This window comes from Tachysurus vachellii, chromosome 14 (genome assembly GCF_030014155.1).
Source record: "Tachysurus vachellii isolate PV-2020 chromosome 14, HZAU_Pvac_v1, whole genome shotgun sequence".
Classification (NCBI taxonomy): Eukaryota; Metazoa; Chordata; class Actinopteri; order Siluriformes; family Bagridae; genus Tachysurus; species Tachysurus vachellii.
Window position 1 is genome coordinate 19019754 of NC_083473.1, and position 24701 is coordinate 19044454.

General features: G+C 39.1%; 2 protein-coding genes across 4 annotated transcripts in view; one reads left to right on the plus strand and one right to left on the minus strand.

Annotated features, from left to right (window-relative positions):
* Positions 1-10313, plus strand: part of chrm2a (cholinergic receptor, muscarinic 2a) — a 108273-nt gene extending 97960 nt beyond the window's left edge. For all 3 annotated transcript variants that reach the window (XM_060887421.1, XM_060887422.1, XM_060887423.1), the window contains one exon: positions 8133-10313. In XM_060887421.1, coding sequence (XP_060743404.1) covers positions 8191-9660 — 1470 coding nt within the window. In that variant the 5' untranslated portion in view covers positions 8133-8190 and the 3' untranslated portion in view covers positions 9661-10313. The remainder of the gene's footprint in view (positions 1-8132) is intronic.
* Positions 10314-16568: 6255 nt separating this feature from the next.
* The window catches only part of ptn (pleiotrophin), a 47068-nt gene continuing 38935 nt past the window's right edge, over positions 16569-24701 (minus strand). Inside the window, exon 5 of the mRNA XM_060887004.1 lies at positions 16569-17305. Within this exon, the coding sequence (XP_060742987.1) occupies positions 17250-17305 (56 nt within the window). The 3' untranslated portion in view covers positions 16569-17249. The remainder of the gene's footprint in view (positions 17306-24701) is intronic.

Consider the following 24701-nt stretch of genomic DNA (forward strand, 5'->3'; position numbering starts at 1 on the left):
GTGCTGCAAATACACAAGTGTATGCAAGAGTTGGAATTTGAGTAAGAAAAGAATAAAGTTTGTAAGAAAGAGTTTTGAAACAGTCAGTAAATGTTATAAATGTTAAATGTTAACTTTTTTATTTGTTTCTTGAGTTGCATGTGTTTTTGACATATTCAGTATAAGGATAGAAAATCATAAGTAAATCATACGTTTTCCATAACAAACTGAGATTGTCATGCAGGCTATATGGTGTACAGCTGTTAAATAATATCCGTGTGGCAGAATTACAGTACTCATGCAGAGAATAAGAAAGAATGATAGAGAAAGAAATAGCAGCGCTTGGGGAAGTTCAGTCAGTGGCGCATCCCAGAGGGTAGATGCAATTTTCAGCTCTAGTGAGCCATCTCAAGGAACAGTTAAAGTCCAAAAGGCCAACCAAACTGGCCTTACAGCTAAGTCATCCATCCAGTCACCATCAACTGGAGCTACAATTTGCAGAAGGATTCAGAGAAACCCATTAACAATAACAAAAAGAATTACAAATACAGTACAGGGCAGAATGCAGAATGATCGTGAAACAAATGTGTGGGGAAAAAAGTGATGGTCATTGTTCATCAGATGCTTGTGTAATGTACTGTAAGTGTTTTGAGTTAGAATGTGGGCCTGGGGTGAGATCGTTCGTAAGAGTGAGAATGGCCTCTGTAACTAATGTTGTGTTATGCCTACTCTGCCTTGGGCTTGTGCAAACTGCGACACACAATCACACACTGACAGCAAACAGAGTGCACAGCTGGGTGCCTGCATGGTAAATCCATAAATGACGCCTGCTTGCGATATCATCTTGCACCACACAAGCCTTCGGGTGAGACCGAGAGAAAAAGAGGGATGCAGAATGATACAGAATTCAAATTGTTTCAAAAGTTTCCTATTAGATTCTGAGCAAATTAGATTACCGAAATCACTCTATATATAAAATATATATGTAATAGTGCACACTTTCTCTGATCGGTTGTGTTTCACCGCACGGCTGAAAATATCGCTAACTTTGCGATGTGTCTTTGAACTTGTATTAACTTGTAATATAATTGATATTTACGCTTATATCTACACCTCAGTAGTTCCTAGAGTCTGAAAACATGAAGTGACATCTGCCAAATTGTGAATTGGTCCCACCCGTACTTCACAGCTGCGACAGTCACAATGAAATTCGATTTAGCAGTCACAATACACAATTTAATTGAGCAGCCCACGGTCTCGTTAAAACAGTTGTGACAACATTTATTCCAACCTGTTTTATTTATCATAGAGATCAATGGTATTATACTTATACAATAGTATAATTATACTACATTGTACTACAAAGAGTAATAGGGTGTTATATAAAAATAATACATTTTAAAATGTTTAAATAAATAAATCAATAAATAAATAATAACAATAATAATAATAATAATAATAATAATAATAATAACAACAACAACAACAATAATAATAATGATAATAATAATAATAGTAGTAGTAATAATAATAAGAAGAAGAAGAAGAAGAAGAAGAAGAAGAAGAAGAAGAAGAAGAAGAATATAAACATTGATGATACTAAAAAAAATGTGGGGAGAATTTTCAGTAACGCAGTACTCCATAGTTAACAGATGACTAAGAAATATAAGGGGACACTCAATAATTTGATGATTATAGTAGTTAACTATTAACTACTCCTGCAGAACTACTAGCTAGCGTTGCCACTTTAATAATAACCAGTGGTTAATCACTCATCAAATTAACTTTAATCTGCATTCTCAGTAAAGATCTTCTAACTATTGTTTCGTGGCCTAATCCAACACTACGGGGGTGAAAATGCAAACATATGTACGTAGGGATTGTATGGATGATCATAACATAGGGATGTAATAGCTCTGTGCTTGCTGTGTTAGACCACTCATCGAAAGGTCATGAGTTCGAATCCCAGGTCCACCAAGCTGCCTCTTCTGGGCCCCTAAGCAAGGCCCTTAATTGCTCAGTTGTATAAGTTGTATAAGTCATTTGTAAGTCACTCTGGATAAGGGTGTCTGCTAAATGCTGTGAATGTATCTATTATTGTCAATAGCATCAGATCCTCTCATAGGGCTGTTGTGTTTATTTTATTTCACCAGTCAAGTAAAGGGGAAAGGGACAAGATAACTGTAAGGTAATGAGTAAGAAATCTTGTCCATTAACTTTTAATAATTTGATAGTAATTTAATTACTATCAGTAATTTAAATACTATTAAATGTAATAATTTTATTCAGTCTTCCCTGCTTCATGTACCCTGATGACTAACCTAAGAATAGAACTGTATAGTGTTATTAGATTCGAGTCTAGTCACAAAAAGTCTAGTTCTGTGGTATACAATATATCCTGGATTTAATGAACATGCAGATATCTCTTGTGTGTGTGTGTGTGTGTGTGTGTGTGTGTGTGTGTGTGTGTCTGTGTGTGTCTGTGTGTTTGTCGTGTGTGTGTGTGTGTGTGTGTCTGTGTGTGTGTGTGGTGTGTGTGTCTGTGTGTGTATGTGTGTGTCTGTTTGTGTGTGTCTGTGTGTTTGTCTGTGTGTGTGTCTGTGTCTGTCTGTGTGTGTGTCTCTGTGTTTGTCTGTTTGTGTGTGTCTGTGTGTGTGTCTGTGTCTGTCTGTGTGTTTGTCTGTGTGTGTCTGTGTGTTTGTCAGTGTGTGTCTGTGTGTTTGTCTGTGTGTGTGTGTGTTTGTGGGTGTGTCTCTGTGTGTGTTTGTCTGTGTGTGTTTGTGTGTGTGTTTGTAGGTGTGTCTGTGTTTGTGTGTCTGTGTGTTTGTGTGTCTGTGTGTTTGTGTGTGTGTTTGTGGGTGTGTCTGTGTGTGTGTGTGTGTGTGTGTGTGAGTTTGTGTGTGTGTTTGTGTGTGTGTCTGTGTGTGTGTGTGTGTGTGAGTTTGTGTGTGTGTTTGTGTGTGTCTGTGTCCTACCACTTTTTCCTTGCAGAAATACTCCAGATTAAAATAAAAGTGCTTCTCCTGTCACAGCCCTCTTCAAATAATTCCATGCTTTTTTTAATCTGACTTACATGAGAATAACAAAAAGTTGAGCTTCATCTTTTGAAGTTGTTCTTTTGTTGACATGAATTTGCACTTTGGGTCGTTATCATGCTAGAAGGTGAGATTTTTCTGTCTAACAACAAAAAAGACCTGCAGGTATCGGTGCCGAAATAGATTGGAATTTGGGGCTATCCATCTTACTATCCATAATAATAAATCTCGACTACTGGCCCAGTCCCAGCTGAGGAGAAGCAGTTCCATGTTGCTGCCACCACCAGTCTTCACTGTGGCTCTGGTGTTTTTTGGGTGATAAGCCAAACGTATTGATCAGACCTTAACACATTTCGACACATGGTTTGAGGTGATTTAGATTGGCTTGGAAGTTTTGTATTACTATTATTAATGAGGAACATCTTCCTAGCCACAGTATTTAAAGCACATAGGATTACAGGAGATTGTAGTGACATTCAGGAAGTGACCAGAACTTGCCAGATATTTCCAGCCTGTTACATTACTGTGGTGGCTCATTTTGTCCACTTGTTGATGATGAACTTCAATGTGTTTTCTGGTACATCACTTTGAAATTATTTTGTACTTACTTTCCTGATCAATACCTTTCCACAATGCTTTGTCAGCTCTTTATGTATCATGGCTTAAGCAGAGAGACAAGATGTCGGGATGTGGTAGCCTAGTGGATAAGGTGTTGGGCTACCAATCGGAAGGTTGTGAGTTTGATTCCTACATCTACCAAACTGCCACTGCTGGGCCCCTGAGCAAGGAAGGCCCTTAACCCTCAATTGCTAAGTTGTATTAAAAAAAATGAGATAAAAATGTAAGTCGCTCTGGATAAGGGCGTCTGGTAAATGTAACATAGTGAACCAGATTTAATGTACTTAAAAGATGTCAAGAAAATTTTACAGCAACAGCTGATCTTTATTTGGGAATAATGAAAATCACATTACTGTATGATTATTAGTTTGGAACATGAGGCTGAAACGTGAGCACAGTTACAATCTCATTATAAAAGGGTGTGAGACCATTTTTTTTCTTCCACATCCTTTGATTTATTCTACTTTCATTATCATCACAAAAACCTGCAACTTTAACTGGGGTGTGTAGACCTTTTACTTTTTAGAGTTCTCTGAATTATAACGATATATTTGTCCGTTCACAACCTAGCTTTATTGATTTATATTTTATAGGTATATAATAGCAGGGATTTACAAAAACAATGGACACATTTGCTATCTTCATTTATTCTTATAAGTTTCCAGTTTTCAGCAAATCATCAGTAATAATTCTGACTCATGCTTATATTTGTTTATATATTCAAGATGTCTACAATTCGTCTATTTTAAACGAACAGGTCTTTTAACCAATCATCATTAGAGAAGTAAAGACACAGAAAGAGCATTAGAGAAAATGATTGTAGGTATAATAGTGTTCAGGCACTTGGCCTATTCCTAAGGGACTTATTAGCTTATTACTTGGATGTTAAGCTACCCATTGAGATGAGCTATGGGAACACAGCTCCATGTCCAGCAGTTATAATAGCACTAAATAACTCATACGGCCCCTGAGAGGATCCTACACTCCGGCACGAAGAGAGCCCAAGACAGGAACAAATGATAAAAGAGAGACATGTGAAGGAGAGCTGAAGGAGAGGAGAGGAGAGGAGAGGATGAAGGCTCTTAGGTAAAGGACGCAAAAGACCCATGACGGGTTGGTTTACATATTCAGAACAGCAGTACACCCATGTGAGTGAGTGTAAATGTGTCTTAGAGTAAGGTAGAATTCTTACTGTGTTTATGACAAGTGTACAAGCCAGCTATTTGAATATATCTACTTTTTCAGTCCTCAATGCAGGCACAGATATTAAATCCACCTCCCCTTCCTGGCCGCCTGAAGTCGGAATTATTACGCTATTATCCTTTTTAATGCACAAATTGCTGGACCTTAGTGTGTTTTGGAATTAGTTTTGCATAACTGTATATGTAATGCTGTGATTAAGGATTTCTGGCACTGGAGATAAGTGAATTCTCTATAGCTATTCAGAGAATGAAGGGGGAAACAACTAATAAGTTTTAATGGGGAAAGAGAGAGTTTGTACGTGGTACTGTAGCTGTGCAACTTCTTTTGGGCTACTTCTGAACTTTCAAATCCTAGTCAGAGTCTGTGTAAAACACTCTAATTATGGTATTTACTGTACCACACACACACACACACACACACACACACACACACACACACACACACCATAAACCCATTTGCAACCTGAATAATATTAGCAGGCTAAGCCAGTCCAATATAATCGAGGCTTTAGACGACTTAGGGACTTAAAGGAGATTTTAGTTGAACTCATCGGTTTGCTAAATCCATCTAAATTAGGCTAGTTAGCTAACTAGCAAGCTAAGCCTGTTACATCCATGGATAGTTTACTGATATAATAGTGAGACGAAACAGACGATGTAAAGACGGACCTCCTCGGACCAATTATCCCTCCAAACCACAAACATCTACTGTTGACTTGGTGTCCAATTCAATACTATGCAGTAAAAACAAGTGTTCTTTTGAACACTTTTCCAATTCTGACGCCCAACCAAACAACACAACATTCTGGCTTGCTTTTATATGCTTCTGCAGAAAGAGGTGTGACGTGTAACAGTGACGTGTCTCACTCGTGGCTCTATACACACTTTGTGGTAGTCTAAACAATTCCAGATAATACATCAAAAGTGTAACTCTGCATTTTTGTTATTTATTTATTTATTTATTTATTTTAAATAACCACAAGCCCACTGTATTGATCCACTATATAATACATTCGATATTTGTGGAGTTGTATTTGCATTATTTCCTTGCAATATCCACTTAATATACCAATGATTCAATCAGCTGATCTAAAATTCATTAATACTCAAGAGTGCTATTTGTTCATTTGTTAATTAATAAATACATTAATTACTGGTGTAAATATTGGAAATGTTAAAAATATACAGCTAATATCTAAATTGTGTGGTCTTAAATAGAAAGTATACAGGGTTGCAGTTAAAATGAAAACAATTAACATTGTTGGAAAAAGATTAAGATTTAATATTAATGGCGAAAGACAGAAGTGTCACAAATTAAGAACATTTCTAAAGTGCCAGAAGGAATATACATGAGCTTTGCAATATCCCCACAGGAAGTTAATAAAACTGGGCAATAATCATAGTGTAAGCTTGTTGGTTATAGCAGCTTTGTTTTGTTGTCAGAAAAGAAAGTTGTTTTAATGGATCTGGATGGTTGTACAATTTTTAATCATCATTTTTCAACAATATTTAATAAGAATATGGCCAATGCAACAACACTCATCCTAAGGCCACCAACAGGAGAATGGCTTAGGATGATGGAGCAGAAAAATATGATCATTACCTGAAGATTATTTTGAAGAATGTTTCTATTTATGTTTCTAATATTTTCTCCAGTGTTTCAGAATTCAGCCAAAATTTTACTCAAATCATATCACAGAATGTGAAAAGTAATAAACTTCACAGTTCTTATCTAAATATTACTGCTATCAGCTGTGAAAATAAAATATGATCATTTTGATCACATATTTTCATATTTTTTGTTGATCAGAGTTAATCAGGGTTTAAGCCCCAGCATCGCCAAGCTGCCACCTTTGGGCCCTTGAGCAAGGCCCTGAACCTTTTCTGCTCCAGGGGCGCTGTATCGTGGCTAAACTCGTGCTCTGACTTTAACCTCCAAAGAATTTCACTGGGCAAAAATGTAGGCATTGTCTCTGTTGTGCAGTCACCATTGTGTTTTTCTTCTTTCTAATAAATCATTAATTCACTTTTGAACAGGTTACATATAATAAATTCTACAGACAATTGTATCCTATACATACTGAAGAAAGAGTTTGTATGCAGTTAAACGACCAAAAGCCATATTGATTCCCTCCATACGCTAAAAATATTCGCAATAACATTAAACATAATTGCGCACACAGGAACTTCGCTTCAAAAAGAAGGTAATGTAGTTTGGTGTGTTCTGTAAATGTAAATCAGACAGAGATGGGTATCATTTAAATAGATGCTTCATTTAAATAGATGCATTTAGGACAACAGGTTGCTTTGTATGTGGTGCTGTAATTCTTCAATAGGCTTCAGTATCATATCAACATGTGGAATTCAGTGTTATATTAGAGGTCTGCTTATATGCTTTATATCTGTTGAATAAGTTCTAATAGAAATAAAACCCTAGCTAAAATATTTAACTTTTTACTGGTAATTGAGGTGAGTTGAGAGAAAATGAACAATATTAATACTCAGCTTTATATTAGCCTTAGCGACCAGATTTGAATATCCCAAATACCACCAGTGAGTAGAGTAAAACAGAATAGAGTAGAATAAAATCCTTGATTTTTGTCACATATACATTACTGCACAGTGAAATTCTTTCTTCGCATGTCACAGCTTTGGAGGTTGGGGGCAGAACACATGGTCAGCCATGATACAGTGCCCCTGGAGACTCTGCCTGGGATTAAGGGCCATGCTAAGAGTAAAAGTGGTATTAGCAGTTTGGTAGTGCTGGGGCTTGAACCCCGATCATCCAATCAACAACATAGAGCTTTAACCACGAGTCATCAAAAATTTGCCAAAATATTGGAATCTGATCATCATATTACTGTTGCCATTATATGCTAAAATAAATAAAGAAAATAAATCCAGCCACAATACAAGGTCCATATGGACTACATACCTGCCAGCATGTAGTTCTGTGCAGTAGCCAAACTTTTATGCAAACTCACTGCTTTACTCTCTGTTTCTTACATATTAGATCATTTTAAACCACACAGATCTCATGATACAGTAAATGGTTGTCTCCATATATTCCCAGAACCTTTGATTTTACCTCCACATCTATTCAACGTTTAATTTAAAGAGAATGTGGGATTGGGGGGCATGATATATGACGGCACTCAAACAAACAAGCATATCTTCATGACCTTCCATGACCATATCTTAGTTTGGGAAGAGGCTTTCTTATATTGTATGAGATGTTAACTAATGTAGAAGTACTGACTTTTTTTATTTCTATTTTTTCTCTATCTTTTATGTGTAGGTGTGAAGGCTTATGAGCAGTGCATTTCCTGAGGGAGCTTTTCCTGAGGCAGGAACAGATGGACGGAATAAACTTCACGTTGGGGAATTCCTCTGAGGGAAATGAAACGGAGCCAGAAGTGGAGACGAGCTCGTATAAAACAGTGGAGGTGGTGTTCATTGTGCTAGTAGCAGGCTCACTTAGCCTGGTAACTGTGGTTGGGAACATACTAGTAATGCTCTCTATAAAAGTCAACAGAAGCCTACAGACTGTCAATAACTACTTCCTGTTCAGCTTGGCATGCGCTGACTTCATCATCGGGCTTTGCTCTATGAACCTCTATACTGTTTATATTGTCATTGGTGCCTGGCCACTTGGCCCTGTAGTGTGTGACCTGTGGTTGGCTCTGGACTATGTGGTCAGTAATGCATCAGTCATGAACTTGCTCATTATCAGTTTTGATCGCTATTTCTGCGTCACAAAGCCGCTGAGTTATCCTGTAAAGAGGACGACTAAGATGGCGGGGATGATGATCGCTGCTGCCTGGGTGCTGTCCTTCATCCTCTGGGCTCCAGCTATTCTCTTTTGGCAGTTTATTGTGGGTGGACGCACTGTGCCAGAAAGAGAGTGTTATATCCAGTTCTTTTCAAACGCAGCCGTTACTTTCGGCACGGCTATTGCCGCCTTCTACTTGCCTGTAATTATCATGATGGTGCTATATTGGCAAATCTCTCGAGCCAGCAAGAGTCGCGTGAAAAAGGACAACCGGAAGCCTTCAGGCACCAACACCGCAACCGGATCTCCAGGACAGAATCGCAGCAACGCCGCCAACAAGCTGGACAACAACAATGTGATGGCCGAGGACCGCGATAGGAATCAAACCCAAACTACAGATGAAATGACCAACCAGCATGACAGCAAAATCCAGAATGGCAAAGCGCCATCCACAGCCAGTGGCGAGAAAGAAGCCAAAGAAACCAATAGGGACAACTGTGTCCCTGTTGAAGAGAAAGAGAGTTCCAATGACTCCACTTCAGGCAGTGGGGCCACAGCTCATCAGAAGCCAGAACCCAACAACACTCAGACACCTGCACGGCACCAGGCCAAGACCGGTGCCTCTAAACTTACCTGCATTAAAATTGTCACCAAGTCCCCTAAGGGAGACTGTTATACTCCCTCCAACACCACAGTGGAGATCGTACCGGCAGCTGAGAAGCAGAACCATGTGGCCCGCAAGATTGCAAAGATGACTAAGCAGCCCCCCAAAAAGAAGAAAGCAGCTCCTTCCCGGGAGAAGAAGGTGACACGCACCATCATGGCTATCTTGGTGGCATTCGTAGCCACGTGGACACCCTATAACGTGATGGTTCTTATCAATACGTTCTGCTCCAGCTGCATCCCAAACACAGTGTGGACCATTGGCTACTGGCTCTGCTACATCAACAGCACCATCAACCCTGCGTGCTACGCTCTGTGCAATGCCACATTCAAAAAGACCTTCAAACAGCTGTTGCTTTGTCAGTATAAAAACATACGCTCGACCAGATGAGCTACAATATCAGTATGCATGTTTGCATGTATGTTTATGTTTTTTGTGCGTCTGTGTATAGTTTGGAGTGAGTGTAAAAACCGTGGCAGCTGGGTGGGGCTTGGTTTCTTTTGGTTTTTGTATCGTGTGGGTTCAGTTACTGACACCCTGTTGTAGCACTTTACACACAACACAACCACAACACACGTAGGCAAATACAGTAGATCTTTACGCTTTGTATACAGGAAACCGGAAAAGATTTAAACGTGACCGACCGTTTAGAGAAACCGACGTGAAGAGAAAAAAAAAATTGCAGATTGGATTTCTATTAGATTTTGTAAAATAGAAATGTATAAAAACAATATGTTAAATGTACAAATAAATCGCATGAATATACGTATACATAATATATTAGTGTGGCAGAAGACTGGAGCAGAAACTCCATGTTTGTTTGATATTAATGTTATCTACATATAGTAGAGTAGCTGAAAACAGATTTCATTTGAGAGAGCAGTATAATACTGAATCTGCTCTTTTAAAGGGACAATAGGGCTGACTGAACACTCAAACCTAGAGTTTGGACTTCAGTGTAAAATAATATGTGTAAATACTTGTTTATAACCTTGTATAGTATTTGCCATTTGTGTGTGTGTGTGTGTGTGTGTGTGTGTGTGTGTGTGTGTGTGCTGTGTGTGTGTGTGTGTGTGCTGTGTGTGTGTGCTGTGTGTGCGTGTGTGTGTGTGTGTGTGTGTGTGTGTGAGGTAGATCTTGATTTATAGATAGGAATTATAACTGATGGGCTATTGGCTGCTGTGTGTGTGCTGTGCTGTGCTGTGTGTGTGTGTGTGTGTGTGTGTGTGTGTGTGTGTGTGTGTGTGTGTGTTTGCGTGTGTGTGTGTTGCTGGCCTAAAGCTGAATGAGCTTTTGGAAAACCACTTTGCAGTATCCCCATGTAAGAGCGGGGCAGTGTGAAGTGCTCAGGCCTCCAGAGATGCAAATTAAAGGCTTTTAAAATGATGGCTGATGAGCAGGGTGAAGAGACTCTTCTATACAGAGCTGTTACCATAGACTTATTTTAATAACTCTTTGCACACTGCTGTTTGTTTCAATGTCACCGGAAGACAAAAAAACGTTTAGAGACAATGAACTGTCTGTCGTGCGTGGTGATAACCAATCTCCAGTTATTTAAAACCCACTGCAAAAAAAAAAACTCTTTTGCTTTCTCATGAAAGATGCAGAGATGTAAATGTATGCTCATGCCTGCAGCAAGATGTTCATTCATGCAGTCTGCAGGTGGTTACACCATACCGACAAGCCTGCAGCACTGTTCTGGAGGGATCCTGTGTTTTTTCTGTCAGTGTAGCAGCGTGTGTTGAGACTCAGAGTTGATTATGAGAAAGGTCTAAGCACTGGGTTGTGTATGCATAATGTGTGAGTAGCGATAGAGCTTCCTCTGAGTCTACCTCTCTGTGGTATTGTGTTTTTTCACTGAGGTTTTCAATCTGTGTGTATATGTGTGTGTGTGTGTGCGTGTGTGTGTGCGTGTGCGTGCGTGTGCGTGCGTGTGCGTACGTGTGCGTGCGTGTGCGTGCGTGTGCGTGCGTGTGAAAGATCACCCCAGAATGGGGGTTATTCTAAATCACAGGCCTTGGTCTTGTGAATTAAAAGGGCTAGATATTTTGCACGTCATCATGTAGCATCACATAAATAAAATAAAACGACAACAATGAAAATATCCTGAATATACTCAACTTTTTTTTTTCCTTTTCCCAATTACACCAAATATGAAATGAGTAAACTTATTCCTAAACATTTTTTTTTACTCATTTCAAGCTTTGAGCATTTCAAGATCGTTCTTATCGTATCTTAACTATATTCGACATCCATTACTTTTGCTTGCTAGACAATTTTTTGGAGAAGTCTGTTGTATTTGAGTAACTATAATTCCTGAGAAATTCCCCTTTCTGTTTACATACTTGACCTCGACTGTCCATCTGTAATTCTATTAGAACTGTTCATGTTAATGCAGGATTCTGGCTAATGTGAAAGATTTAAAAGACTTGTGTCAGGGAATGCGCCGAATTTTAATGTGAAAGAGCCATGTTTTTGCCAAAGGGCAATGGAGTGGAGTGAATCTTTAGATTGGCTCGTGAGGAGCATAAAGGTTTGCGCTGAACGCTGCTGTTCGAGTTAAGGATTTTTGGCTGCAGTGTTTGAAGCAGGAGCAAGTCCTTGCTATGGGCAATACGATACAGAGCAATGTGGATTAAAGAAATAACACAATCTCACGGTAAGATGAATCAGATTATCTGGCAAACCCGAACGCTCTGTGAGATGGAAGATTCAGCAGACTCTGTCTGTCTGTTCCACTTACTGCCCCGCACCTTTTTATAATCTCTTTATCCACGAATTGTAAGAAAAAGGAGAAATATTTACAAAGATTACGCTATTAGTGTTTCCTTTCCGCTTTCTTCCTGACACGTGCTCTACGATCGACTTGACGGAATAATAAATCGATACATAAACATTAACAATAAAATTATTCACAGTAAATGCTGCCAAGTGAGCCAGAAGATTTTAAGCTTAAGATTATTAATCGTGGCTAAAAATAATCTTGCTCCATTTGCAGACAGTTTTGCTCATATTCAGCATATAATTCTAGAAAAAATGCAAAATGATTTGTTAATACGATAAAAAAAAATCTCAATAACTATTTAGCGTACCTAGTGGTCAATATGGGAACTGCAACAAGTGTTAATGGACATCCAAAGAGGAGGATTTTCTCTTCCTCACACATGGAAGAGCAGGAAACAGTTTTCTAATGGAGATTATTGGTTGCCAGATTGGTGTAGTTTTAACCAAATCTCCAGTCAGTGGTGGCTCAAGCAGTTAAGGCTCTGGGTTGTTGATTGGAGGATCAGCGTTCAGGCCCAAGAACTGCCAAGCTGCCATGTTGGGCCCTTGAGCAAGGCCCCTAGCCCTCACTGCTCCAGGGGTGCTGTATAATAGCTGTCCTTGTGCTTTGACCCCCAACCTCCAAAGTTTAGATATATGAAGAAAGAGTATCACTGTGCTGTCATGTATATGTGCAAAAATAAAGGCTTCTGCCTTTTTTATTCCAAATTGTCATAAATTTGAGGCATTATTTTATTGCAAGATATTTTGCAAAGATTGACAGAGCTACAGAGTGATAATGGAGTGGATAATGTCCATAAGTTAGAAAAAGAAAACCTGTGAAATAGTTGTTTCTTCATTGCTCAACATTTTGGGCTAGTTTCAGGTCTTTCCTATGGTTTTTGAGATAGTAGATCTGTATGAAAGTGTTACTCTGGAAATCCACTAGAATATGAATGATAACCTTTCGCCTTTATTTTGTTTGAGGCAAAATGTCATTAATAATGTGGTCCTGCCACGTCAAAATCTATAGTCACGACCCACTGCTGCTTCTATCACTGAAGTGTCCAATTTACCACTTTAATCTGAAGTGCTAACAAAGGTCACGACTATCACTGCCATTCTTGTCCGTCCCAGGAATGTGGCATCGCTAGTCAGGATGAGCGACAGACTGAGAGTGAGAGTGAGTGTGAGACAGGAGAGTCGGCTGAGAGAGAAGTCCAATTTCAAATCCAATTTTAAATCCAATTTCAATTTTATTTGTATAGCCTTTTTAACAATGGACATTGTCTCAAAGCAGCTTTACAGGACATAAAATTGAACATAAAGAGAAAACATAAAAATCCCTTATGGTATGTGGAAGAAACCTTGAGAGGAACCAGAAAGGAACTCTGTCATTTGGGTGACACCAGAGAGTGTGAATATAAACCATTATAAACAATCTAGATTGAGAAGTCTGTATATTTACCTGTTTCCCCCCAGACACACACAACACATGACTTTATGTCCCCCTGATTGAGGGATGAGTCTGTACGCCACTCCAACAGAGCCCAGATAGCAGAGTGTTACTCTGAGTGTTCAGCAGAGCAAGAATTTTTCCACTAGCAGCTCTCTGTCCAACTCTGGTTGTATCTCGTGCACCGTGACCTGTGATGTGCGAACACATCCTTACATGGTGTCTATCTTATTCATTATGAGAGAACTGAGAGACGAGTGTGTGATAGTGTGGAGTGGTGAAGGACAGGAGACAGCTGTTTGTCACTGACGGGTGAGTGATGATGAGACTTGGCACGGATAGTGGGTTGGCACTGGGCAGTGATCTGCAGACTGACTGTCAGAGAGAGAGAGAGAGAGAGAGAGAGAGAGAGATACAGAGATACAGAGAGAGAGAATTATTGAAAAATGTAACTAAGAAAGAAAGAAAGAAAGAAAGAAAGAAGGAAAGATGGTCTAAAATAGATGGTCTAAACCCATACAGATGTGTGTGTGTGTGTGTGTGTGTGTGTGTGTGTGTGTGTGTGTGTGTGTGTGTGTGTGTGTGTGTGTGTGTGTACAGTATGTGTGTGTATTTGAATCACCTTCCAATCAGCACAATATAACACATAACAAAAGCAGATCTTAACAGTTCAAAATGCCTTGAGTTTGTCAATGTTGCCTCATGAGAAATAATTCGAAATCATATAGAATTTCTCATCTTACAATGAATACATACAGAAGTCATCCGCAGAGATGGGGGACTCGAGTCATATGTCTTGACTCGAGTCAGACTTAAGTCGCAAATTTTAGACTTGAGACTTGCTTGACAAATATTTAAAAAAGACTCGACTTGACTTTGACTTGATATTCATGACTTGAGACTTACTTGTGACTTGCACACTTACTTGTGACTTGCACACGTGACTTGTGACTTACTCCCACCTCTGGTCATCCGCCAGAAGAACGAGGCGATTTGACACTTATTAGAAATGTCTAGAAGTAACTCACATGTAAGATGTAATTGTCTTAACACTAGTTACGTACATGGGACTCGATTCATTTGCTAAAATTTGCAGTGTTTGCAGTTTACAAATTCTTTAAAAAAAAAAATGTTTCGCATTTTTTAGTCATTGGTTTGGTTTGCTGTATGGAAGGAATTCAATCCTTTCATTAACATTCAGCATCATGTTGTGGTGGAATTCCAGGTAACAGACGCCGTTCCAGCGACAGCGTTAGAAATCCGAGGCTCTGACGACACGGTTCTTAACTAATTAGTGAGTCTAACCGTGTGTGTCCTGAACAGAGCTACCACTAACCGAACGTTATCAAGTGCCTTACTCACCTGTCTTTTTTTTTTTTCTTTTTTTTTTTTTTTTATCTTTCTCCTGTTATGATACTTCTCGTCGGAAAAAAAAACCTATGGATCCGATCGAACCCAAAGTTTTTTTTAATTCCGATTTATTCTTAATTATTCCTTTGCTCCCGTCATTCTGACAGATTTGCATAGCAACATGTATCTAAAAATACACTCTGGTCTTCAGATGTGATAAAAGAGGACTGCGTTTAAACGTATGCACAGCCAATCTCTGGAGGTCTGGGTATGTTTGCTTTTGTGCGCTTTATGTGTGACGTGTGTGTGTGTGATTGTGTGTGTGTGTGAGTGAGATCGTGTCAGTGTGCTGCTGAGTGTTCATATTAAGATATCAACAACAATAATGTCTATATGAAACGATCAAAACTTTATAAAAGAATTACTCAGATACTGAGGAAACACACACACACACACTCACACATTGATGAGCAATTTCACACACAAAAATGGGTGCCAAAGACACACTGCCAGCGGCAAGCCAACAAACAAACCCACAAATGAGATGAGCATGCTCAAATACATGACGCTTGCTGCATTGAATCAATTTGAAGAAAAATATCTATCCTTTTTTACGAGGTTTTATAAAAATAAATATCCACTTATTCTGTATAGACGTGTTGTATATAAAGCATGTGTTTATCGCCGAACCGAGGAAATGACTCCGGAGTATCGATTCTGATGTTCTGGAGCATCTGTCAGTGGAAACAAGAGATAATTGGATGTTAAATCAAGAAACCGAATTCTCTAAAGCCCTACAGACAAGCTGAGGTTTTAATTATCCAGACAGAAAGAGAGATGATGATGACAGAAAATCATAAATAGTATAAATAATTGTTGTGTACATTCATAGAGTAGAAACACTTCAACCGATGTTTTGGGTTGTTTTTTTTTTTTTTTTTTTTTTTTTTTTTTTTTTGCGTGACGGATTTAAAATAAATCTGGTGAGGCTTTTCTGTAGACGGTTTCTACAAAGTCATGCCAGCTTTGCCTGTGAGCGAGGCAGGAAATGGCGAGGAAAAGAAATAAAACCTTCAAGCAAATCGTTAAAAAAAAAGAAGGTAGAAATAAGCACACAAATTTCTCTCTTTCCTCAGGGAGTAAGGGAGGAATGGACCAAAAAGGAAGAAAAAAAAATAAAGAAACAACATCAACAAAAAAGACAAACTAACGTGTCTACAGTAAAGAGATTTAGAAAGTAGAATAAGTGTAGGAGGATATGTGGAAATGTACTTCCTGTGTCTACTGTACATACTGAACTCTTTATGTTCTCATGCTGAGGTGTCGTTCTTCACCTTCACGGTGGCTTGTGAATTTCATCAAGTAGAAAAGACGTTTGTTAACAGTTCAAAGCTTTCCACTGTACATACAGTATAAATATATATAAATAAATAAAATGAATATGTTATGTAGTTTGGCACAGTTGATCAATGTAAATACATGTTTATGATTTCATGTTTATGAGCTCCTTTATGTCTTCCCTTCCTTCACTATCCCTCCTGTTTGTACGTCGTGCAACGGTACCGAATTCTTTAAGGAAAGTTGGATGTTTAGAAATTATAAACGAAACTGTAACATGAAATACATTTACGATGAATATTGTGCTCTACTCTTTTTGGAGAATAATTCTATCGAATAAAGATATAAGAGTCTGCAGAGTTTGTTTTGAGTTGGTTTTTATTTGTTGGAATGAAAGTTTATGGAAATGAAAATAAAACATGAACATCAGGGCACAAGGAGCGGAATGGTGGATTGGAGCTTCAACTTTATTTGATAGATAGATAGATAGATAGATAGATAGATAGATAGATAGATAGATAGATTTATCTAGAATTCCTATTATAATTCATTACAATAACCAAATCTACAATAATTCAATTTATATTTATAATTTCTCGAAAGCTTAAAATAGTCTTGTTCTATTGGAAGGTCATTTATAAAAAAAAAAAAAAAAAAAAAAAAAAAGGAAAGAAGCTAAACTATTTGCCGATAGAACGAATTATGAAACGAGAAACGAAAAAGTCTAGAAATAGGTTGACTGACTCACAAAGGTCTAGTTGTTGCAGTGCAGATACGCAGGTGAAAGAAAATTGGATCTTGAATAAGGGGCAATTTGAAGAATATTCAAAAAGAAGCAAAACATCCTGCCAGTAGAATAAGCTGAGTACATGATTTAGTAGGTTTTATTCGCTATTATAGATTTCTATTCAAATCTCTACAGTTTTAAGGGTTGGGGGAAGGGGGGAGGACAATTTTCTCTTTTCCATCTTCTCATGTCTTTCCGTCCACGTGTTACTGCTGCCACCCGTGTTGCTTCAATCTCAGGGCAGAAAAATACAGAGGAAGGTGACTGTTATTCCTTTTTTCACCTCTAGTCCAACGGGGCTTGCTCTTTCTTCTTTCCGCCTCGCTTCGGCTTCACCGAGCCTGTAGAGGTACATAAAGCCGCATCAGTCACTGACAACACAACACAATGAGGCTCTGGCAAGTCTGATGTGGCAGGTAGGGGGAAAAAAAAGGAAGTGCTTTAATGAACCTATTTTTTCAATGCCTTGCACAGAGCACTGGAATTTGATGCCATTCACTGATGATGGGGGTCAATCTGCTCGCGTGTGACATAAATAGACTGAGTGAAATAGAGCGCAGTGATTCTAAAGATGACAGACATCTTGAGATTGTTGTATATGCAATGCCAAAAGGTCGCTTATCTAATCAACACCCTATTCTCTTCCTTTTTCCTGTATCTGATCTCTACAGGTTTCTACATGCCGCTGATCATAAAGCTTTTCTGAAGCTTAATTAACTTAGCTTTAAAACTTTGTGAACACTTTATTAAGGTCTAACAGCAATCCAGATATGTTTTGTCCACTTTATTAGGAACACCTGTACAATACACCTGCTCGTTTTTGCAGACAATCTTTCAGATGCGGGTCAAGAGCTTCAATTAATATTCACATCGAACTTCAGATTCGAGGAAACTTCAGAATCCTGTTGGCAGCTGTTCTGTGTGTAGATTGGTGCAAGCTGCCGGTAAGTTCTCTGATTTTTGAGAAACGCTTCAGAAAACTGAGTCGGGCCGAAAACTAAACAAAAATCAAAACAAACGTGTAGCCAATGAGCAGAAAGGGGCGTGTCTTGTCAATATGGGCGGAGAGAGTGTTCAGTGCGCATGTGTGACATTAGCAGAAAACGGTTTTAACATTGACATGGAGGATAAAAACAAAGAAAGAAAGCGAAGAAAGGCTTACGATAAGGCAAGAAGTAGGACGTGTTAATATAGGATCAGCTTTCCAGCGCTGGAGAGAACTGAAGGAGCAGGAAGTTGGCACATATTCACAGATTGGAGTTTCCCGAGTCAATAACTCGAGCTAAACGCTGTTACTACACAAATAACACCTCTTTTCTTGTAGAGACGCAGCTACAACCACGTTTTGTGTAGTAACAGCGTTTAGCTCAGGAGTTATTGACTCAGGAAACTTGAATCTGTGAATATGCACACATGCACACTGAACACTCTCTCCAGCCATATTGACAAGACCCGCCCCTTTCTGCTCATTGGCTACACGTTTGTTTTGATTTTTGTTTTGTTTGGTGGCCTAACGCAGTTTTCAGAAGCATTTCTCAAATATCGGAGACCACACCATTAAGGAGACTTAATAACTCTGTACAACCGTGCAGAGCAGAAGAGCATCTCAGACCTACACGACACAACAAACCTTGAGGTGGATGAGCTACAACAGCATAAGATCATATCAGGTTCTACACCTCTAACCCAAGAACATGAATCACATCACAGACTCACTCAAACTGAGCAGTTAAAGGTTTCTCTAGTCTTCACCTGTTCAGTTCAGTCAGTCTGTGTCTGTGATAGTCTCAGATTCATGTTATTGGATGACATAAGAGGAAATTCTGCTGTTGTAGCTCATCCACTGCAATGTTGTGGAGGTGTAAGATACTTTTCTGCTCATTCATTCATTCATTCATTTTCTACTGCTTATCCGAACTACCTCGGGTCACGGGGAGCCTGTGCCTATCTCAGGCGTCATCAGGCATCAAGGCAGGATACACCCTGGACGGAGTGCCAACCCATCGCAGGGCACACACACACTCTCATTCACTCACGCAATCACACACTAGGGACAATTTTCCAGAGATGCCAATCAACCTATCATGCATGTCTTTGGACGGGGGGAGGAAACCGGAGTACCCGGAGGAAACCCCCGAGGCACGGGGAGAACATGCGCAAACTCCACACACACAAGGCGGAGGCGGGAATTGAACCCCGACCCTAGAGGTGTGAGGCGAACGTGCTAACCACTAAGCCACCGTGCCCCCCTTTTCTGCTCACTACATCTATAAACAGTGATTATTTGAGTTACTACACACTTCCTGTCAGCTCAGACCAGTCTCTAGGATGTTTTTGGTTGTTTTTCACACCGTTCTGTATATAAACTGTTGGGTGTGAAAAACCCAGAAGATCAACAGATCCTGAAATTCTCACACTACAGTAGCTCATCTTCACACCAGAAACATAAATTATTTGGATGTAGTGCAACTCAGGAAATAAATGTTATTATTAATAAAAAAAATAAATAAATAAATGAAATATAACCTTTTATAATTCTCGATTATGTTATAAATAGCAAGCTTTAGCATGTTGCCTGCACTTGAAACTGAAGACTACAAAATTCACATTTACACAATAAAAGCGAGTTCATTCCTTTCCTTTATTAAATTCCCTTTTTTTAAAAACAAATTCGACTTTGACAGCGCCAAACAATGTGAAAAGTCTAAGCATCCCCTGTCCTATTCGCAGGCTTTGTATGGCTTAAGTATTAATTCTGATTTATCAATAATGTGTTTGTGGATTACAAGTTAATCTACAGGGCATATGCTTGACATTTAAAAACTAAAACACATTAAAAATCCAATGAAATAAATGACATAACTGACAAAGTGGTATTAACATCCCCTGGAGTTGATGGAAATCCTGCTGGGTACAAATTTATTTATGTATGGTGTTTGTTTTTAACAGGATTTCACAACGTGAGTGTAGACTGTTAGAACTGTAGTTTCTTCTTCATGTTTTTATTCAGCATGTCTGTATGATTCGTGGTGCCTTAATACTGTATATACACACATATACACTCATCAGAACCACACAGCTCTTTGAACACACAGACACACACACACATCTCGTCTTATTCCGCCGAGCAGCCAGGCTTTTTACATACAGTACGTACCCATCACAGACTCGACAGCTCGCAGCAGTTGCCTTTATTATTGGAATTGTTTTACAGATCCAAATGGTATTCTGATGGTCTAGAGATCTAGGGACTAATGCTGCTGTTCATAATGTTTCATTTGCATATCTAGATTTTGCAGCACTAAGCTCTGTGCCTCTTACGGAGGGTATTATTTGGCCCTTGGGTTGTTCAGTCATGCACCTCGGCTTGCATCGGTGCCTTCTTTCATAGAAGAGCCCCAGAAGAAATGTGACTTCTGGCCTTCCCTACTAGAGGGGAAGAGATTGCATGGGATTTGTAATGACACAGGAATGAGCCAGGTAAGTTGGATTCGAGTGTGTGTGTGTGCGTGTGTGTGTGTGTGTGTGTGTGTGTGGATATATATACATGTATTTTTTCCACTGATATTTTTTCCACAGATAGTGCCCATTTAGACCATAGATCAAGGGTTCCCATGCTAAGAGAAACACTTCTTTTGTTCCTTACATTTATTGTGCAAAATAAATTTTAGAAATTCAGAAGACATATTTTTGTGCTAACGGTTTCAAATATCGGATAAGCGGTAGAAAATGAGTGAGTGAGAGTGAGTGAGTGAGTGGTTTCAAATATAGAATTCAGACATGACACATTTAAATGAATAGTCATCATAGTACTATAGTAATCGTTTTAGGCTTTTTATTATCCCAACTACCTCCACTAAACAACCTAGTGTTGTGTCTCAACTCAATGTGTTTTAATTCCAGTAGATAAATCTATTAAACCAGTTTTAATTCCAATATATAAACCTGTTAAAAGGTCTGTTTCCTGTCCCAGACTTCTGGATTTTCTTGAGATTTTAAGTTGAGATGCAGCTCATGGCAACAATCACGAAGCTCATCATCGTGTTTAACATCGCATGAAATCCTTAAACATTTCACGGTTCAAATTGATGAACGGGGATGTTTTGTCTTTGATGTGCCGTCTAGCTAATTTAGCGTCTTTAAATGTCCTGGGTGTACAAAATGTACGCAGTTATTCAGTGTGTGAACAGTGTTGCTTGAGTTGCTGATACTGCACATGCCTGCAAAGTCATGCTCCATGTATTATCCAGTCTCCTCTGCTTCACGTCATGCCGTGATCGCATCCGTATGGATTATTTTCCTGTACAAACACTTCCTACTTACTGGAGAGTTAGTGCAAGGAATATTTCTTTGCTTTTAGTCTTGTATTTATTACATATAGTACATACACATTTTATATGCATATACAGTAACTGGCATATCCAAGCTGGGTCTGAGTAGAAAGCATATTTCTATATAGAGCTCATACAGAACTCAAACAATTACAGCACAGAAACATCTGATGTAATAGCAAAGCTGAAAAAAGATAGATAGTGTGTTTGTGGTTGCTTTGAGTGTATGAATGAAGCATTAATGAAGATAGGCACAAAAAAACCCAAACCCCACCCCCTTGGGGGCAAACCCCACACTTTGAGAACCACAGATCGAGAACAGTCTAGACAACAACCTGTGTTTTGTTTGGTTTGAGCCATTTAGAGGTGGACTTGATTTTGTGCTTTGAGTCATTTTGCTAAAAAAAAAACAATTGAGCTTGAGCTTGATCTTGATCTTCAGCTTGAGCTCGAGTTTGGTGCAGTGGTGGCTCAAGAAGGGATGTGGTAGCCTAGTGGTTAAGGTGTTGGGCTACCAATTGGAAGGTTGTGAGTTCTATTCCTATGTCTATCAAGCTGCCACTGCTGGGCCCCTGAGCAAGGCCCTTAACCCTCAATTGCTCAGTTGTATAAAAATGAGATAAAAAAAAAAAAAAAGTAAGACACTCTGGATAAGGGGGTCTGCTAAATGCTGTAAATGTAAGAAGTTAAGTCTCAGGGATGTTGATCAGAGGATTACAATTCAAGCCCCAGCACTGCCAAGATGGTTACTTTTGGGCCCTTCAGCAAGGCCCTTAACCCTCTCTGCTCCATGGGTGCTGAATCATGATTGACCCTGTGCTCTGATGTCCTCTAAAGGCTTCTGTTTAAAAGTTATCTAGACATTAGCATCCGCATACAGATCAGAAAGGTGTAAAGAGAGGGAACTGAAAGCTTATTCATGATGATGCTTCTCTACATACAGTACGTACTCCCCAATGTTTCAGGAGAAATTATTATCTCCTCCATTTTATATTTCCCTGATGTGCTCATATTGAAATCTACATTTACAGCAGCATTTTACTTTTACTTTCATATAAAATCGTAAAATTACGAGGAAATGTTTTCTTTGAATTCTCCCTCTATCACTTCCCAACAGACTTCAAGCCCTGGCTGGCACATCTCAATTCTAAACTAGACAAAACTAAACCTCTTGATTTTATTCATCGACAATTTTTTACAGCAGTGTGCTAGATCCAAGACATACATAATTTTACTCTGGTCTTTCCAACATAACTAGTAGGTCAGTTTGTTTTGTCTTCATATAGTATGTTTAATAAGCTATAAATTTTGATGATCTGAGAGTTTCTCTTGTTGAATGTGGCCTTACACAGATGTTGTGACCAACCTTCAAAGCACAGCTGTATAGCTTGATCTATTTAACCCTTGTATGTTGTTCGTATTTTTGTTACTCAGCCGGTGTTCGTGGGTCTGCTGGACTTGCTGCATTTTGGGGTTTTTAATTCAACACAATCAAAAATTTTATGTTAAAATACTCTACAGAGGGGGGCATGGTGGCTTAGTGGTTAGCACGTTTGCCTCACACCTCCAGGGTTGGGGGTTCGATTCCCGCCTCCGCCTTGTGTGTGTGGAGTTTGCATGTTCTCCCCGTGCCTCTGGGGTTTCCTCCGGGTACTCTGGTTTCCTCCCCCGGTCCAAAGACATGTATGGTAGGTTGATTGGCATCTATGGAAAATTGTCCGTAGTGTGTGATTGCGTGAGTGAATGAGAGTGTGTGTGTGTGCCCTGCGATGGGTTGGCACTCCGTCCAGGGTGTATCCTGCCTTGATGCCCGATGACGCCTGAGATAGGCACAGGCTCCCCGTGACCCAAGGTAGTTCGGATAAGCGGTAGAAGATGAATGAATGAATTAATGAATACTCTACAGATGTTTACTTCATCCCAATTACAAGCAAAATAAACAGCATATATGGTTAATATTTGCCTTTTAACTTTATTACATCAATTTTTTATTAAAGTGCTACTCGTTTTTTGTTGTTTTTTAATAAAATGTAATAAAACAAAAAAAGAAAATCAAATTTAATCAAGTTAAGAGTGGAAAAAAATCAACAAATTTACAAGGAAGCAAAGTTTTTCAAAACTATTGATGTTTATGAATACGGGTCCCACAGACCTGAACACCATACAAGGGTTAAGAGCTATAGAAGCTGTTCACCTTTCTAAAGAGTCGATTGAAGTGGATGGCAGGAACTGGATGCAGAGAGTAATAAAAGAGAGAGAGAGAGAGAGAGAGAGAGAGAGAGAGAGAGAGAAATGCCACTGCCATTACGGATATTTCATTTGTTCCAAACCAACATATGCCTTGGATTGTTTATGCACAGGATAAATAAATGACCTCGCTGTTTTTTTAACTGCAGATTTTACAGAGAAACGCAATTAACTCCCACTTATCTGACTCTCCAGTTCCAGACCTCTTCAGACAAACCTTGTGATTGTAAAATGCCAGCTAGCAGATATATCAGTGGCCATTTGAATTCTTGTCATTATAGTTACACCAGAATTAGCTGAGAATATTAAAGTACCAGAACGTAAACCTTCATATCATTTCACTAATAAAGAATTATGCACTGTTGATAAAGGACTTATGTGGTGTAAAAGAATTTATATTGTTTAGCTTTCAGTATTTGATATGATTTTGATAAAGTCCAAAATACAGTGTCCTCCAAATCTATTGGCACCCTTTACCCAAACAAACAAAAATGACAAAATGTCCAAATTTTCAATCCACTCAGCCATTAAAAAGAAACTTTTCATCTTTTCTAACAATAAAACATTCTCGTTAGAGTGTTTTTTAATCATTTTCTATTAAAATATATATATTTGATGGGGGGGGGGGCACGGTGGCTTAGTGGTTAGCACGTTCGCCTCACACCTCCAGGGTTGGGGGTTCAATTCCCGCCTCCACCTTCTGTGTGTGGAGTTTGCATGTTCTCCCCGTGCCTCGGGGGTTTCCTCTGGGTACTCCGGTTTCCTCCCCCGGTCCAAAGACATGCATGGTAGGTTGATTGGCATCTCTGGAAAATTGTCCGTAGTGTGTGATTGCGTGAGTGAATGAGAGTGTGTGTGTGTGTGCCCTGTGATGGGTTGGCACTCCGTCCAGGGTGTATCCTGCCTTGATGCCCGATGACGCCTGAGATAGGCACAGGCTCCCCGTGACCCGAGGTAGTTCGGATAAGCGGTAGAAGATGAGTGGATGAATGAATGAATATATATTTGACAAAACTTTTAATGACCTTAAGGAATATTTTAAATGAAAATCATTTTTTGATGTTTTTTTTTTCAGGGCTATTAAAAATGTTCAAGTCTGAACGGGTTGGAAAAGTACCAGGAACTGGACCCATGAGTATCTCTATAGGCAATGCTAAGA